Below are 17,864 nucleotides of genomic sequence, written 5' to 3' on the forward strand. Positions count from 1 at the left end.
CAGAGGTCAGGCACTTGACCAATGGGAACAGCTGGCAGATTGTCAAACATAGGACTGACAGTACTCTCAGACATGCAGGACAGTGGAACACAGCATTCCATCCACCATGGCCCATCCTGGCTCACAGGAGCACACATATGTGCAATCTACTACATCCATTACTCACACAGTGCCCCCCAAACCCGGACTCACCTGTACCTCTGGCCTTCCGTAGTGTCTGTCGTAGAGGGGCAGGACCCCTTACACTAGCTTCTCCAGTTCTTCCGGGTGAAAGCTGGGGCCCTTTGCCCTGCACCACGTGGAACATCCATAGCCAGAGGCAGGCGACAACAGTACACAGAGTGGAGTACCTGTCCACACAAGATCAGGGAGTCAAGTGATCAAACGATGACGAACGCGCGTACTTTCTGCAGCAATATGCACCGTCACTGCCGGCAGCGATCATGATACGCCAGGATTACCCATTGGCATCCATGTTAGCCAATGAGGGTGCGAACAGCGGTCAACACCGCCGTACACTGTGACGTCAACCGCTAGCAGCATTAGGTCACTTCCACAAGGAAGGGGCAGAACTACAGTGGGCAGACATTTTACCATCACCTACGCATCTTGAAATTCATACTACTCACAATGCAGGGCCTGCTAGCCACATGAAGCTCCATTGCGTATAGTAGCACACATGATTTACTCTGCTCCCTCCTAGTGATGTACATGTACATCTGTCAGGTTGCAGTTATTGTACACTACTATGAACAATGCACTGCATGTATTTAGCAAATATGCCAATGTATGTGTGCACATCACTCCTTTTTGTAACCCCTCATAGGTACCGACCCTTGTGGCGAGGAAGGGCACCATCGGTGTACAGACCACTTGTGGATACAGGGACCATGATGGAGCATCAGATCATTATCACTTACAGACTCACACGTGCAACTATTCAGGACCTATGTGCATTAATAGATCCTGCACTGACTCCCGGAAATTGTAATCAGCATGCCATTCCAACTGAGGTGCAGGTGCTCTCCGCACTCCATTTCCTGGCCCCAGGCTCCTTTCAAGTGACAGTGGGCATGGGTGCGGGTTTCTTACTGCCAATGTTCAGCCAGGTACTGACAAGATTTCTGAATGCATTTGTACAACATCTGCAATCATATGTGCGATTCCCACAAAGTGCTGACCTCCCTGCCATCAAGTCTGACATCTATGCCTTGCAAACATTTCCCATCTTATAGGTGCCATCGATGGCACCCACATAGCTATCATCCCCCCAAGAGTGAGTGAACAGGTGTACAGAAACAGGAAGAACTTTCACTCCATGAACATCCAATTGGTATGTACTGCAGACCAGTACATTTCTAATGTTAATGCCATGTTTCCGGGTTCAGTCCATGATTCATTTGTTTTGAGGAACAGTAGTGTGCCACAGAAGATGGAACAACTACAAGAGGACAGAGGGTGGATCATAGGTAAGTTTGCCTGTCACTAACTGACACATTGCAGAAAACCTGCCTGTCTGACTAAGGGACATTACAATGACGACTCTGTATTGACCCTTTTTCTAGGTGATTCTGGCTATCCAAACTTGCGTTGGCTCCTGACACCAGTTAGGAATCCCAGGACGGATGCAGAGAGGAAATACAATGAGGCCCATGGAGGTACTAGGAGGGTGATAGAGCGTACTATAGGTCTCCTGGAGGCTAGATTCCGGTCTCTACATATCTCTGGGGGTTCCCTGGCCTATGGGCCTGATAAGGTGTGTAGAATAGTGGTGGCCTGCTGCATGCTGCACAACGTGGCTGTGAGACATTCTATCCCCCTTTTGGAGGTGGAGGGTGCTATAGGTCCTGATCAGCTACCTCAGAGAGGTGAGGAGAGTGATTGTGAGGATGAGGAAGGGGAAGATGTCAATTCCAGGAACCAACTGATACAACTCTACTTCCAATAACTGTCTGGGGCTTAAGCCTGTAATTGTGGTTAGTGACTGATACTGTCAGTGTGCCATATCATATATGGGCGATTGGTCATGATAGGAGAGACATGGACCTCTTCTGCATGGTACTGACAGTCAATATATGCATTCCCTCCTTGCCTAATTTGAAACACACATTACCACCACAAAACACAAATTGACAATAAAGTTGTTCTCTGCGAGTTGCATCCATACTCCACTTTGTTCAACATTGAAGACAGGGGACAGTGTAACAGGTGAGAAATGTGTTTTATTGGTCGAATACTGTGAATTGTGCTATATACAGTGATGGAAGTTGTAGGGGTTGGGTGTCCTCAAAACCGACTTGGGGGCAGCCCTGTTGGATGTCATAGGTGGGTCCTATTTGTAGTATAGTACTTCAAATTGCCCTCAGCTAAGTGTGGTTGGTGAATGGGTGGGATGGTTGCTTTGCATTAGTAGCAGTGTCAATTGTTGGAGTGGGGCTTGTTCTTAGCTGGGTTTCCACTGCCATATCTTGGCCTGAGACTATGTTTGGGCACCTGCTGTGGAGCTTCTTGGGGTGGCATAGTTGGCCCTTTTGATTCCTGGGAGGGTATTTCCTGTGCTGTTTCTGCTGCTTGGGTCATCTGTTGCTGGTTTTCCGGGGCTGTTGTGGGGGCCTTTTGTCCGGTGTGGGTGTCTGACTGTTTGTGGACCAACTGCAGCAGTGTTCCAATAATGGTGGCCATTGTGGCATTGTGCTCTTTCCACTGCTCCATGGCCTGTTGTGTTGTTGCTGCTGCATCCTTTGACTTTGCTCCAGGGTGGACACAATCTGTGCCAACCTCTCTTGGGTATGTTGGTAGGCCCCCAATGCCTCTGCAATGACTTCCTGGGCTGCTGCCTCCATCCGGTGCCCTACCCCCTGACTCACAGGGGCACTTGAACTTGCCCTAGCCCCCTGTGCCTGTCTCCCCTGAGCCACTTGTACTGGGGGCCTCGCCTTCCTGCATGTTGGGAGTGGGAGACTGTTGCCTCTGTAGCTGTGTTCCACCTGTCTGTTCCCTGGGCACACTGGTGTGGGTGCGCCTCTCCGGGACTGCTGGTCTTGACTGGGTGTTAGGGGTGACAGTGGTTTCCTGGGTGGGGCTGCATGCATGGTGCGCATCCAGGGCTGTGTGAGGGACCTGCCTGCTCATCAGTGTCCAGGGGTCCTTCGCCAAGGTCTTGTGATGTGCCTCTGTCTCACTGGAGTGCTGTGGCACTCCTTGTCCCCTCCATTAGGGTTGCATGGGTGGTGGTGCCTGTTGGGGGACATATGCCTGAGGGTTTGAGGTGTACAGAACTGTGCAATTATGTGCTGATGTGACTTTCAGTGGCCTTCCAGGGTGCCTTTGTGAGGTGGGCATTACATTTAGTGGCAGTGGTGGGGTTACATTGTGGTGGGGGGTATTATTCCATTGTGGGTACGTGCAGGGGTGGGTGGCTGTGCACAGCAGTAGTGATGTCGACCTGGTAGTGAATTGTGGGTAATGCAGGGTGGTGGATGTGGTGGGTAATGGCTGGGTGGGGTGTGGGTCGAGGTCGGTGTGGGTGGGGTGGGGTGGTGCATGCATTGCAGATGTGTTGTATATGGGTTAATTGTAGATGACTCACCCAAGTCCATTCCTCCAGTGAGTTAAGTGAGTCCCTCTGGGTGCAGGATGGCGAGTACCTTCTCCTCCCTGTCGGTGTAGTCGGGTGGTGTTGGTGGCGGTCCTCCCCCAGTCTTCTGCACTGCGATGTGGTGCCTGGATACCATGTCCCTGACCTTCCCCCTCAGGTCGTTCCATCTCTTGCGGATGTCGTCCCTGGTGCGTGGATTATGTCCCACTACATTCACTCTGTTGACAATGGTCTGCCACAGCTCCAATTTCTACGCAATGGATGTATGTGCTGCACCTCGGACCCGAATATTTGTGGATCCATCTTCAGGATCTCGTCCACCATGGTCCTTAGCTCCCTTTCAGTGAAGCTTTGTTTTTGGGGAGTACATGGTGAGGGTGGTGGATGGTGTTGGGACTGGGGACGGGAGCTCCTGTGTGGGTCGATATGTGTGTCCTGTATGCTGGCGTTCGCTGTCTGGCTCTGGTGCTCTCCGTCTTCTGGTCCTGGTTTCGTTGCAAGGGATTGTGGGGTGTGTCTGAGGGTGTTTTATGGGGTTTTATGGGGTTCTGGATGTGTGTCAGTTGTGTGCACTGTGCCAATGTGTGCACTTGTTGCTGTTGAGTCCACTTTCCACCCGTGGCGGTCGCAGCCGCCAATGGTCATCTGGCCTCCACTGTCCGCCGAGGTGATTTGTGCATCATTATTTGGAGGATGGGATGTGGGTGTGCTTGGCGGTGGAGGGGTAGGGTGGGCCAGGATTCCCACTGACAGGGTCCTAGCGGGGAGTGGTGGTCTGGGATTTTGTGGTGGGGTTGGGTTTTTCAATCATTATATGGCGGGTTTCCATTCGCCGCCACCGGCAGGATTCTGTTTACCGCTGACACGGCGGTCGGCGGTCTTTCCCGCCATGTTCATAATGACCACCTAAGTTTGATCTTCTCCCCTTTCCATGGTGGTGTCACCAAACTGGGTAGAACAACTGTCAACATACGTTTTGGTGGGTTTACACCATCTTTACCACCTTCTTCAGGACCACAATTAATTTACATCATATTTAGAATAGCTGGATAAACAGGGATTATATACTACTGCTCAGTCAGTTGCTGTAATCAGTTGCTTCATCTCAAATAAATATCAATGTGGAAGCACACCACGGAACTCTTCACACTCCTATCCAACCCTATAGTAGTAAAAATCACTTAGATACCTTAAAAGCTGTATTAGACTGATATCCATTTTCCCAACATCTGTGACTTTCACAAATCAGTTTAGTACTCGTCAACTACTTTCTGTTTCACACGAGTCACCAACTAATGCTGCATGTCTTCCATAGTGCTTCAAAACTATTATCAGTTAAGATATGGCATCCTCCTCAGAACAATATATGTTCCTAATTTTTAAGAACAAAAACAAATTAATGGTACAAAAAAAATGCAGTGAATTTCGAAAAAATGGCCCAAGATTGCTTTGGTTTGCCAATACAAACAGCCCAAATATAGACGATCTTGAACAAACAAATACTTTGCCGTCTCCCAAAAATAAGGTTAGTGAAATAAAGGGAGTGACGTTTGGTAAAAACGTGTGTAGAAAAAACACGTACTAGGGATTCATTGTGTAAAACTAATAAGAACCAGGCAATCCATGGGAACTCTGCAGAAGCCGAAAGTGATTCTCAAATATTCAAACACAAAGAGCTGCAATGTGATCAAAATCAGGAGGAGTGAAAAGTCAGCGGGCTGCAAGAACCTGATTGGAAACATAGGCCTACGACAACTCGGTATGGGGATCCAAAAGAATCGGAAGTGTCACTGCAGCTTCTCCTGTTAGCCATTTTGCCAAATATACTATATACTTTTGTGAGAATCAGAGACACTAAAAAATAACTTCCGTATGAATAAGCAAATTTATCACAACGGCCAAACTCAGTTATTAAATGTTACAAATTACTAGTGGCCAATGAGGTCTTAAGGTTATTGGATGAAATCAGACACTTAGGCTTTGATCTATATGAATTGAATGGAATAAATTCACCATCCAGAGATGGAGTAACGAAACTGACAATCTCCCCAAGATAAATCTGGGGGCCCAGGATATGCATGTACATGAAACCTTTGTGATATCTAAGACAAACTCTAAAAGGAGGCTAAATGCATTGTCAAAACAAAGAAGCTATCCTGGTGAAGGAACATGACTGGAGCTTGGTTACAGTAGCCATTACTACAGGAACTGAGGTTTCAAAGCCATACCAGTCCTTTTGACAGCACCATTCAAATTTTGTCTTGGGACATTGCAGGTCTCCAAAGAAATTTAAAATTCTTGCTTGCAAAATTAAATGATACACATATTGCTGCACTGCAGTAAACTTGAGGAAATAATATTGTACTGCAGGGTTACTTTGTCTACAGTAAAAATGCTGTGAAGGACAAATTTGGGGGGACAGTTGCTGGCTTAAGCTTACTAGTGGGAGTGAAACCAAATTTTAAGAACAAAGGAATATTGATGGAACCATGATTCAGAGGATTTGATGAATACTTGGGCTTGGAAATTCCAAGCAATGAATATGTATTGCAAGATGAATATGATAGGAAAGAAATTACCTATGCCTCTGAGAAGCCTAAGTTTGACAATAATCAATGGCAGAACGAAAAATAATCAGCCAGCGAGATATGCATTTGACAACGATAGGGCATCTTCCCTAATTGACCATGCAATAATCCGTTTGGTCAATTTTATATTAGTGAGGGATCTGTAAGTAAGAGCTTTGTATGGCAGTGGCCACAAACAGTTACCCCTGTCACTTACCCCACTGGGTAAGGCAAGAGACATCTTTGAACATTAGTGAACATATCAGAAGCAAAAATGACAGGGATTATATGGTAATCAGAGTTAAGACATAATACCTGAAAAAATGATCCAAGACTTAAAGATGAAGGCCCTCATTATAACATTGGCAGTAAATGCCGCTTATCACCGTGCAGAAGACCGCCAACACACCGTCATGGCCGCGGAATTCCGCCACAGCTAATATGACCCACAGCTCAGAAACTGCCAAAATCTAGACACCCACACAAGTCCGCCACACCAAAGGTCAGTGATAAACTGGAGATAACAAAACCTCCACCGTCACGTCAACAGGAATACGCCCACACCATCACGCTGCGCTCAAAATACACACACATTTACAAAACACAACCACATTGGACAAATCGAAATACACACACCTAATACACATGCACACACCACTCCCACACACCAAATACAATATATAACACACACCCTCATTACCCACAAACCCTTACTACCAAAAATTTTGAAGGCCAGAGAGACAGCAAAGTAAAGCCAACACCAGCATACAGAGGCACACAACACTATCACACATTCACATCCACGCACAAAACACCACACACCCCTAAACATCACCCCACACATCACAACACACACCACCTCTCACATCACCCACACCACCCCATGGCACTGCAAAGACACCCCAGGTTTTCTGCGGAGGTGCAAAGGGTCATGGTGGAGGAAATCATCCGGGTAGAGCCACAGCTATTCGGATCGCAGGTGCAGCACACCACCATAGCTAGGAAGATGGAGCTATGGCGCAGAATCGTGGACAGGGTCAACGCAGTGGGACAGCACCCAAGAACACGGGATGACATCAGGAAGAGGTGGAACGACCAATGGGGGAAGGTGCGTTCCATAGTCTCAAGACACCACATGGCGGTTCAGAGGACTGGCGGCGGACCCCCACCTACTCCCCCACAACAAACAACATGGGAGGAGCAAGTCTTGGCTGTACTGCATCCTGAGGGCCTCGCTGGAGTAGCTGGAAGAATGGACTCTGGCAAGTTAAATCTTTAACTACTTCATCCCCCACCCTACCTGCATGCTGTCACATACCCCTAACCTCGCCTTCACCCCCATCACTCCAACTCCTCACATATGTCCCACTATCACAAACCACACATCCCAACACCAAGCCCTGCATGTAACAACAAAGCATGGACACCCATCACCAATGCATGTCCACTACACATACCCACACAGACCCCTAAACAATTATCACACAATGTCCTACACAGGAATGGAAGCACTGGGGTACAGGGTCACCAACCCATTGCACACCATGGCACACACATATGCAATAATCATGCCTTTACACCCCTGCAGGACCCCTAGCCAACGTCACCGGACAGGCGGTTCCAGATATGTCCACTTCACCCACAGAAGAGGCCCACAGTGATGACAGCAGCTCTGTCCAACTGGATCTAGATGACCAGCCCGGCCCATCCGGGACCTCGGGACAGTCAGTTCCCCTGACACAGTCACAGGCCACCACAGAGCCTCCTCCCTCAGGAAATACCAGCACAGCACCCACCCAGCGGGCCCATACCTCTGTCCCCAGGACACATCAATCAGCAGTGTGTCCACCACTACAGGGAACCCAGGCTAACCCACCACCCCAAGAACTGTAGGGACCTGGGGGCAGTGGTAGCGGGCTCACGGTTCAGGGGACAGAGGCACAGAAAAACCGGGAAACTGGGAGGGCTGCTGTGCGACAGGGGGAGGACAGGCCCAGGGAAGCAACTCTCCACGAGGCTCTCTCCAACATCATGGGAGCCTACCATCATTCCCAGGAGACGATGGCAATGGTACTGGCCAAGTTTCAGGAGACCCAGCGGCTGCAGGAGGAACCGTATTTGGAGTTCAGGGAGGAACTCAAATCCATCAATACCACCCTGGGCACCATTGTAGGGGTCCTGCAGGACCTCGTGAACACCAAGAGGGACACTGTGGCACAACAAGGGGCCCCTGACACTAGCCTGGACGATGAACTGCCCACCACCTCCGCCGGCGCTAGTGGACAGGAGGCACCGCCACAGGACCACGACATCAGCACCCCACCCCCTGCAGATGGAGAACCCCCCCGCAAGTGCTCCCTGGGATCCAGGACAAAGACAGAGAACAATGCCAAGACCCCTGCCAAGAAATGAGACCACCCTGATAGTCATCCTTCTGTCCCACTTTGTCACCCTGTCCATCCTTAAGCTGCCCTAGCTCCACTTCCTATGCCCCTTTGGGCAATGCACCTGTGAGACAAAGAGACTGGAGTCTGCCATGGACATTCCTCCACCATCACCCCTGGCCATTTTACAACCCCTCTCCACTATTTAGCACTTAAATAAACACCCTTAAATCACAAAACAATCTGGAGTAAGTCTGTGCTTTCACAATTGTGTATTTGCAATAACTGAGGGAAATAGCAATGTCCATTGTATTGTCAATATACCTATGTCACACAGCTCTAGTCCATGAGGTAACATAGCAGAGGTCACACAGTGGGACCCACATCTGTGAAATCGATAGGCAAAGTGACAAATCAGGGTCCATACACTGGGTGAAAGCGACAGACAGATGAGAGGTCGAACAATTTTATCAGATGTAGGAGGCAGTGATGTCTTCTTAACTGTCTCTCACTGGAAGTATTGATGGATCACAGTGTTTCTGTTGTCTATGTCCTCTTCTTCTGCCTTCTCTTCTTTACTGTCCACAGGCTCCACAGCTGCCACAACACCTCCTTCTGGACCATCCTCCTGCAGAAAAGGCACCTGTCGTTGCAGAGCCAAGTTGTGCAGCATACAGCAGGCCACGATGATCTGGCACACCTTCTTTGGTGAGTAGTATAGGGAACCACCTGTCATATGGAGTAACCTGAACCTGGCCTTCAGGAGGCCGAAGATCCTCTCTATAACCCTCCTAGTTCGCCTATGTGCCTCATTGTAGAGTTCCTTTGCCCTTGTCCTGAGATTCCTCACTGGGGTCAGTAGCCATGACAGGTTGGGGTAGCCAGAGTCACCTGCAAATGTCAAGGGACAACTGCTGGACACACACTAACCCTTAGGGACAACCCCAGACCCAGACAACTATTCACACTGTATAGGGTCCATGTCCTCACCTAATAACCACATACGGTGCCTCTGGAGTTGCCCCATCACATAAGGGATGCTGCTATTCCTCAGAATGTAAGCATCATGCACTGAGCCAAAAAACTTGGCGTTCACATGGGAGATGTACTGGTCGGCCAAACACACCATCTACACATTCATTGAATGGTAACTCTTCCGGTTTTACGTACACCTGTTCACTCCTGCGGGGGAGTACCAAGGCCACATGTATCCCATCAATGGCACCTATGATGTTGGGGATATGTCCCAGGGCATAGAAGTTACCTTTCCCTGTAGGCAAATTCTCCACCTGAGGGAAAACGATATAGCTGCGCATGTGTTTCAGCAGGGCAGACAGCACTCTGGACAACACGTTGGAGAACATTGGCTGGGACATCCCTGATGCAATGGCCACTGTGGTTTGAAAAGACCCACTTGCCAGGAAATGGAGTACTGACAGGACCTGCAATAGATGGGGGATTCCTGTGGGATGGTGGATAGCTGACATCAGGTCTGGCTCCAACTGGGCACACAGTTCCTGGATTGTGGCACGATCAAGTCTGTAGGTGACTATTACATGTCGCTCTTCCATTGTCGACAGGTCCACCAACGGTCTGTACACCGGAGGATGCCGCCATCTCCTCACCTCCCCCAGCGGACATGCTCTATGGAGAGAACAGCGATCAGAGGGTCAGCCAACACTGAGGTACGAAATTAACAACTTTATTGCACACATTTGTCAATCCGCTATGTGTCTGTCTTAGTGTGTATGCAAGGCCTAGATATGTGTGACGCATTTAAAAATGATGCCATGTGGCCCCTTGAAATGGCGGCTGCCTGACCTATAATGTGGGACTGGCGTTGTACACCGCCGCAGTAGGTGGTCGGAGACCGCAGCGCAAACCTGCATTGGTTAACATTGGACTCTATGGGTCCCAGGAGCCAATGACGATGTACGCCGGTGGTGACAGTACCCACTGCCACGGAAGTGACCGCCATTTTCTCTCTGTTCACTCACTTGATACCTGATCTTCAACAGGAGAGGACCTACACTGCAAGTGCTGCTGTGACCTCAGTCTAGAAGCAACAATGGCTCAAGTGTCTGGGGAAAGGGCCCCTGCCTTCACATCGGAGGAGTTGGACAAACTAGTGGATGGGGTCCTTCCCCAGTACACGCTACTCTACGGTCCTCCAGGCAAACAGGTGGGTACACTGTGAGCATGCTGTATGGGCAATGCCTGTTTGGAGTGGTGTGGATGGGAGATGGGGGGGGGAATGAGGCGTGCATGAAACGACGGTGAGTGGATGTGCATCAGGGCAAGGGTGGGAACGTGGGACAATGACTGTGACGGTCCGGACGGTAATAGTTTTTCCTTTTCCCCTGTAGTATTCCTGTAGGTCAGCGCCCACCAGAGGAAGGATATTTAGCGTGCCATCTCCAAGGACGTCCGGGCCCTGGGGGTCCACCACAGACGGAGCACCCACTGCCAGAAAAGAGGACATTCACTGTTGGAGCAAGAAGACGGCGGAGGCCCAGCTGGGGATGGCCTCCCAACGTGGGAGGGGTGCGCGTCGCACCGTGACCCCCAAGATGTTCCAGATCCTGGCGGTGGCGTATCCGGGGTTGGATGGGCGCTTGAGGGCATCACAGCAGCCACAAGGGGGTGAGTACACTCACATCCATCTGATTCAGCGCGCATTGGAGGTGTCTGGGTGGGGGAGATTGCCTGTGGGAAGGGCGAGCCTTGTAGGCAAGGACCCTTTGTGAGGCAGGCTCAGTGGCACCCCGTCCCCACCGGTGGTAAGAGCCATCTACACCTAGTCAGGCTCCTGTGACTTGCATGTGTGCAGCAATCAGGCATAGGCCTTGTACCCCATGTCCCTGTGATCAATTAGGGAACTCAAAGTGCATGACGTAGTGCAGAGGGCTGCTGCGTCTGTAGTGTCCGCCAACAGTAGCGGTATTGCATGCACTGAACATGTCTTTCTACTTTCTTTCCTCCCCTCTTTTCAGGAGGGAGCTGCATCCCACATGGCCCTGGAAGGCGAGACTACGGACTCAGAATTCACCAATGGGACAAAGGGCGAGGGGAGCTCCACGTCGGGGACAGGAGCTGAGACCAGCTACACCGACTTCTCCTATGATGGGAGCTCCCTTGCGATGGCGTGCCCCTCTGTGCCCACCACATCTACAGGTACAGCCACCACCCCCCTACCAGCACTGCCATCCCAGCAGCCCCTCGGCGTGTGCCGCGTGCCTACTCACCCAGGAAGGTGGGCATCTCCTTCGTCCCAGGCACGTCAGGCCCTGCCACAGTCAGCCCTGCTGCCCTCAGTGAGGAGGCCATTGGCCTTCTCAGATCCCTCACTGTTGGGCAGTCTACCATTCTGAATGCCATCCAGGGTGTAGAGAGGCAGTTGCAACAGACAAATGCATACCTGGAGGGCATTCATTCTGGCCAGGCAGCCCAACAGCGAGCATTTCAGACTCTGGCCTCAGCACTGATAGTAGCCATTGTCCCTGTGTACAACCTCCCCCTCCAAATTCCTCCACCCAGACCCAATCCACAGTACCTCAGCCTATCCCAAGCACACTATCAGACCAGCATGCACACACCTCAACACACAAGGGTAACTCTGGCAAACATAAGCACCACACATCCCACAGGCACTCACACAAGCATCATACCCATGCACACATACCAACATCCACTGCCTCCACTGTGTCTCCCTCCTCCATGTCTCCCTCCTCCCTTCTTGTCATGTCTCCACTCACACCTGCATGCACAACATCTTCAGCCACTACCTCCATCACCAGCACACCCATCACCACACACCGCTCACGTGCACTCACCACCCCCACTACCATTCACACATCCCCTGTGTCCTCTCCCAGTGTGTCTGTGAGCCCTCCTTCCAAACTACAAAAACGCAGTCACACACCCACCCAACAGCCATCCACCTCACAACAGCCTCCAGCCCATGCACCTTCACCCAAAGTCAGCAAACGAACACCCCCTACAACCACAACCTCTTCCTCCACTCCCAAACCCCCTCCATCTACCCGTCCCAGTGTGTCTAAAAAACTTTTCCTGTCAAACCTTGACCTCTTCCCTTCACCTCCCCCACCCCTTCCGTCCCCTTGGGACCACCTTTCCAGGTCCCAACCCAGCACCTCAGCCACCACATCACCGGGAACAGTGGTGCCAGCAGTATCAGGCTTCTGGAGTGTGCCAAGCAGCAGGGCAGCCAGTGTCCCAAGGAGCGAGGCCAAGGACATTCCCCCACCTCCAAAACAAAAGAAGTTGCCCACAGCCCGGAGTGAGAAGGCCAAAACACCTGCCACCAAGGGCTCAGCCAGGACAACAGTTGGGAGTGGCAAGACAGATGCGCCATCATCCAAGGTGGGGAAGGGCCAGAGAAAGAAAGGGAAGTTGCCACCAACCTGCACGGCGGACAAGACCGCTACTGCCACATACACCGCCACCAAAGGCACCACCGCTCAGGACACCACCGCCAGCAGCAAGCTCAGTGAGCCCTCCACCAGCACCGCCGCTCAGGATACCTCCGGCAGCAGCACGCTCAGTGAGCCCCCCACCAGCACTGCCGCTCAGGACACCGCTGCCAGCAGCACGCTCAATGAGCCCCCCCACCAGCACCACCGCTCACGACACCGTCGCCAGCAGCACACTCAGTGAGCCCCCCACCAGCACCGCTGCCCAATGAGCACCGCAAGCATCGCCGTTACTGAGCCCGCCGCCAGCACCGCCAGCGGTCACAACACATCCTGTGCCAGTGGCACCACCGCAGACATGGCTGCCATCCCCAGTGGTCATTCATACGAGGCTGGTGGTCAGTTCCAGGGGCCTGGACAACTTCCATGTTTCGCCACCTTCAGTGGAGTGTCAGATCCACTACCTCTGTCCTTGGCAGGATGAAGCACTCTGGGCACCAAGCCCCCTCCAGAACCAGTGGAGTATCACATCCACTACCTCAGTCCTTGGCAGGATGAAGCACTCTGGGCACCAAGCCCCCTCCAGAACCTGTGGAGTATCACATCCACTACCTCAGTCCTTGGCAGGATGAAGCACTCTGGGCACAAAGCCCCCTCCAGAATCAGTGGAGAAAGGCATCCACTACCTCTGTCCTTGGCAGGATGAAGCCCTCTGGGCACAAAGCCCCCTCCAGAACCAGTGGAGTATCACATCCACTACCTCTGTCCTTGGCAGGATGAAGCACTCTGGGCACCAAGCCCCTTCCAGAACCAGTGGAGTATCACATCCACTACCTCAGTCCTTGACAGGATGAAGCACTCTGGGCACAAAGACCCTCCAGAACCAGTGGAGAAAGGCATCCACTACCTCTGTCCTTGACAGGATGAAGCACTCTGGGCACCAGGCCCCCTCCAGAACCAGTGGAGACTGTTATCTTCTTGAGAGACTGTGGTTTTGCACTCCCCAGGATAAAGCAGTGGGCAATCCACCCACTGAAAAGACTTGTGAGACTGTGGCTTTATACTCCCCATGATAAAGCAGTGGGCAAACCACCCACTGGAGAGACTTGAGAGACTGTGGATTTGCACTCACCAGGATAAAGCAGTGGGCAACTCACCCACTGGAGAGACTTGGGAGACTGTGGAATTGCACTCCCCAGGATAAAGCAGTGGGAAAACCACCCACTGGAGAGACTTGTGAGACTGTGGCTTTGCACTCCCCATGATTCAGCAGTGGGCAAACTACCCACTGGAGAGACTTGTGAGACTGTGGCTTTGCACTCCCCAGGATAAAGCAGTGGGCAAACCACCCACTGGAGAGACTTGTGAGACTGTGGCTTTGCACTTCCCAGGATAAAGCAGTGGGCAAGCCACCCACTGGAGAGACTTGTGAGACTGTGGCTTTGCACTCCCCAGGATACCTCAATGGGCATGGAGCCCCCTCGTGGAGCTAGCGTTGTGCACTCATCCGGCTGGGGTGCCCCCCCCTTCCTGTCCCCCTGAGGTGCCTGTTTTATTTCGATCTGATGCCCCTGCAGTGTGCTCTCCGTTTGGACTGGGTATTGAGTGTAAGCCTTGTCCATGCATTTTGGGCCCAGTGGTCCACGGACTATGTAGGTGCAGTACATGGACTTGAATTCTTGGTGTACATTTTTGTTAATAGTGTATATATATTTTTGAGTAATGAATTTTTCCTGATTAAAATCGTTCAACTCATTTCCTTTTGTTCTTGCGTTCTTCCAGGGGGGGAAGGCTGGGGGGGGGGAATGTAATGTTTCAGCATGTACTGGTGTGTGTGTTGTTGTGTGTGAGGGTGGGGGTGGGGGTGTTGCGTGTTACGTGTGTGTATCACTCTCTTTTCCCTCCTCCCTCCCCTGTGTTGTAGGTGCAGTACTCACCGTGGTCGTCGCCACCATCAGTCGTGCTCCGGGTAGAAGAGCAGGAAGACTATCGCAGGGAGAATTTGGAGTTCCGGCTCCATGGCGTCCTGGTTCCTCGTGGGGTGTGTAAAGGTGAGAGTTTTCCCTTCCAAGACCTGTGTCCGCTGTATTTTTGTTCGCGTTGAATCGGCCCTGGAAAAGTTGACAGATTGGCCTCTCATAATGGTGTGGGCGGTACATTGTCTTCCGCCTGTCTGTTGGCGGTGACCGCCATGTTGATTGTTTGTACCGCCGTGGCGGTCGGAGTGTTAAAGTGGCTGTTTATGTTGGCGGTTTCCGCCATGGTCGCGATTCCATTCTTTTCACTGCCGGCCTGTTGGCGGTCTTACCGCCGCTTTAACACCGACCGCCAGGGTTGTAATGAGGGCCAAAATATGTTACAACGGGTCCAAAGAGAAGAATGGATATGAAAAAATAAGTAATGCAATCAGGGTGTATGGAAAACAAATTGCCCAAGTAAAAGGGAACCTGATAGAACAAAATTAAATAAGGACATAACAATCTGTTAGAACTGGGGTTTCTGTTTGTCAGAGTATGCACCCTCTACAAGCAGGAACCACCACCCTAGTCAGGGTGAGCTAGATACACAATAAAAAGATAATCAACAGAGTTTTCCTTTGGAAGAAATTGGTGAATTGGAGTAGGCCCATGGGCTTACTGAAACTCACAATCCAACTGCATGCAGACTAAGGTTGAGCTGGGCGGTAACAGGGTGCTGCTCAGGAAAATAAGGACTTGAAATGGGCTCCGTCAGGGAGGTATTTTGGTGCCAATGCAATTCTCTCTCTCTCTCTCTATATATATATATATATATATATATATATATATATATATATATATATATGTATATATATATATATATAGCATATATATATATATATATAGGATACTCCATTGGCTTTCAGTTGCACTTGGTTATTTATTCCAAAATTAGGTCATGAATCTATCCCTCACAATGCTTATGCTACTGATACTGTTTTTATTAATCAAACTCTTGTTGGCTTACAAAGTAAACTGAACAAATTCTGAAAATATTGTACTGCAAATGGACTAAAAAAAAATCCTTTCAAAGCAAAAATCATGGTTTTCACTAACAAAACGATGTGGGATACAACTCTGAAACAGTGGATAAATAGTGAACATCTTGAATATGTGAAATCAATGGAAGTCTTAAAGGAGTCATATCCCTTGAAAATAGTAAATCTGTTATTATATGGTAGTGAGACCCTAGAGGAGAAAGCATTTAGCCACACCCAAAAAGTAGCAATAATTATCTGGAAGAATTGGCTTGACCTACCCATGGGCACAGTTAACAGGCATTAAGAGATATATGACAGCTTGTGATAATTAATGCAGCAATTATCTTGGTTATTGTTCAGTATTATAATTCCGGATATTTTTCATAAGAAGTTCTGAAATGCCTCAAAGTTTCCTATGTTGTTTGGTTCATTTTAATTGACAGTATTACACTTGACCTTCGGGGTATTCCATTCTTAGGTCTTTGCTTCACACTTTAACACCTATAGAGTACTTTACTTGCTTCATTTTCACAATATAATGACGGTTCACAGCATTCTCACTCATTTTTAACGGTCTTGTGCTTTCTTTCCTTCAAAGGGTTGTGAATAGAATAACAGTATGTTTTATCACCTTAATGATCTTTTTTGCTCGTTGTTTTGAGTTCATTTTTTAATGTTTTATTAAGTTAAGAATTACTTTTGTCCTGCCTTTGTTGTGTAGCCATTTTAGTTATAGCTTCATACATGTTATTTTAGAGAACTAGCCCTGCCGCTGTGCACTTTAACCTAAATATATTTTATTCAGCTTGTTAGACCTTTTTGGACACTGTTTTTGCTGGTTTTTAGATTCTGCGCACTTTACCACTGCTAACCAGTGCTAAAGTGCATATGCTCTCTCCCTTAAAACATGGTAACCTTGAATCATACCTGATTGGACTATTAATTTACTTATAAGTCCCTAGTAAGGTGCACTTTATATGCATAGGGTGGGTACATTAAATGCTACTAGTGGGCCAGCAGCACTGGTTGTGCCACCCACTTAAGTAGCCCCTTTTCCTTGTCTCAGGCCTGCCATTGCAAGGCCTGTGTGTGCAGTTTCACTGCCACCTCGACTTGGCATTTAAAAGTACTTGCCAAGCCTAGAACTCCCCTTTTTCTACATATAAGTCACCCTTAATGTGTGCCCTAGGTAACCCCTAGAGCAGGGTGCTGTGTAGGTAAAAGGCAGGACATGTACCTGTGTAGTTATATGTCCTGGTAGTGTAAAACTCCTAAATTCGTTTTTACACTACTGTGAGGCCTGCTCCCTTCAGAGGCTAACATTGGGGCTGCCCTCATACACTGTTGAAGTGGCAGCTGCTGATCTGAAAGGAGCAGGAAGGTCATATTTAGTATGGCCAGAATGGTAATACAAAATCCTGCTGACTGGTGAAGTCGGATTTAATATTACTATTCTAGAAATGCCACTTTTAGAAAGTGAGCATTTCTTTGCACTTAAATCCTTCTGTGCCTTACAATCCACGTCTGGCTGGGCTTGGTTGACAGCTCCTTGTGCATTCACTCAGACACACCCCAAACACAGGGTACTCAGCCTCACTTGCATACATCTGCATTTTGAATGGGTCTTCCTGGGCTGGGAGGGTGGAGGGCCTGCTCTCACACAAAGGACTGCCACACCCCCTACTGGGACCCTGGCAGACATGATTGAACTGAAAGGGGACCTGGTGCACTTCTTAGCCACTCTTTGAAGTCTCCCCCACTTCAAAGGCACAGTTGGGTATAAAACAGGGCCTCTGCCCTACCTCATCAGACACTTGCTGGAGAAGAAACCTGAACCAGAAACTACATCCTGCCAAGAAGAACTGCCTGGCTGCTCAAAGGACT

General features: G+C 49.8%; 1 protein-coding gene across 1 annotated transcript in view; it reads left to right on the forward strand.

Annotated features, from left to right (window-relative positions):
* Positions 1-17,864, forward strand: part of LOC138262360 (extracellular calcium-sensing receptor-like) — a 163,312-nt gene that overhangs the window by 39,489 nt on the left and 105,959 nt on the right. The window contains exon 2 of the mRNA XM_069212259.1: positions 11,543-11,723. Coding sequence (XP_069068360.1) covers positions 11,543-11,723 — 181 coding nt within the window. The remainder of the gene's footprint in view (positions 1-11,542; positions 11,724-17,864) is intronic.

Source organism: Pleurodeles waltl, chromosome 10 (genome assembly GCF_031143425.1).
Source record: "Pleurodeles waltl isolate 20211129_DDA chromosome 10, aPleWal1.hap1.20221129, whole genome shotgun sequence".
Taxonomy (NCBI): domain Eukaryota; kingdom Metazoa; phylum Chordata; class Amphibia; order Caudata; family Salamandridae; genus Pleurodeles; species Pleurodeles waltl.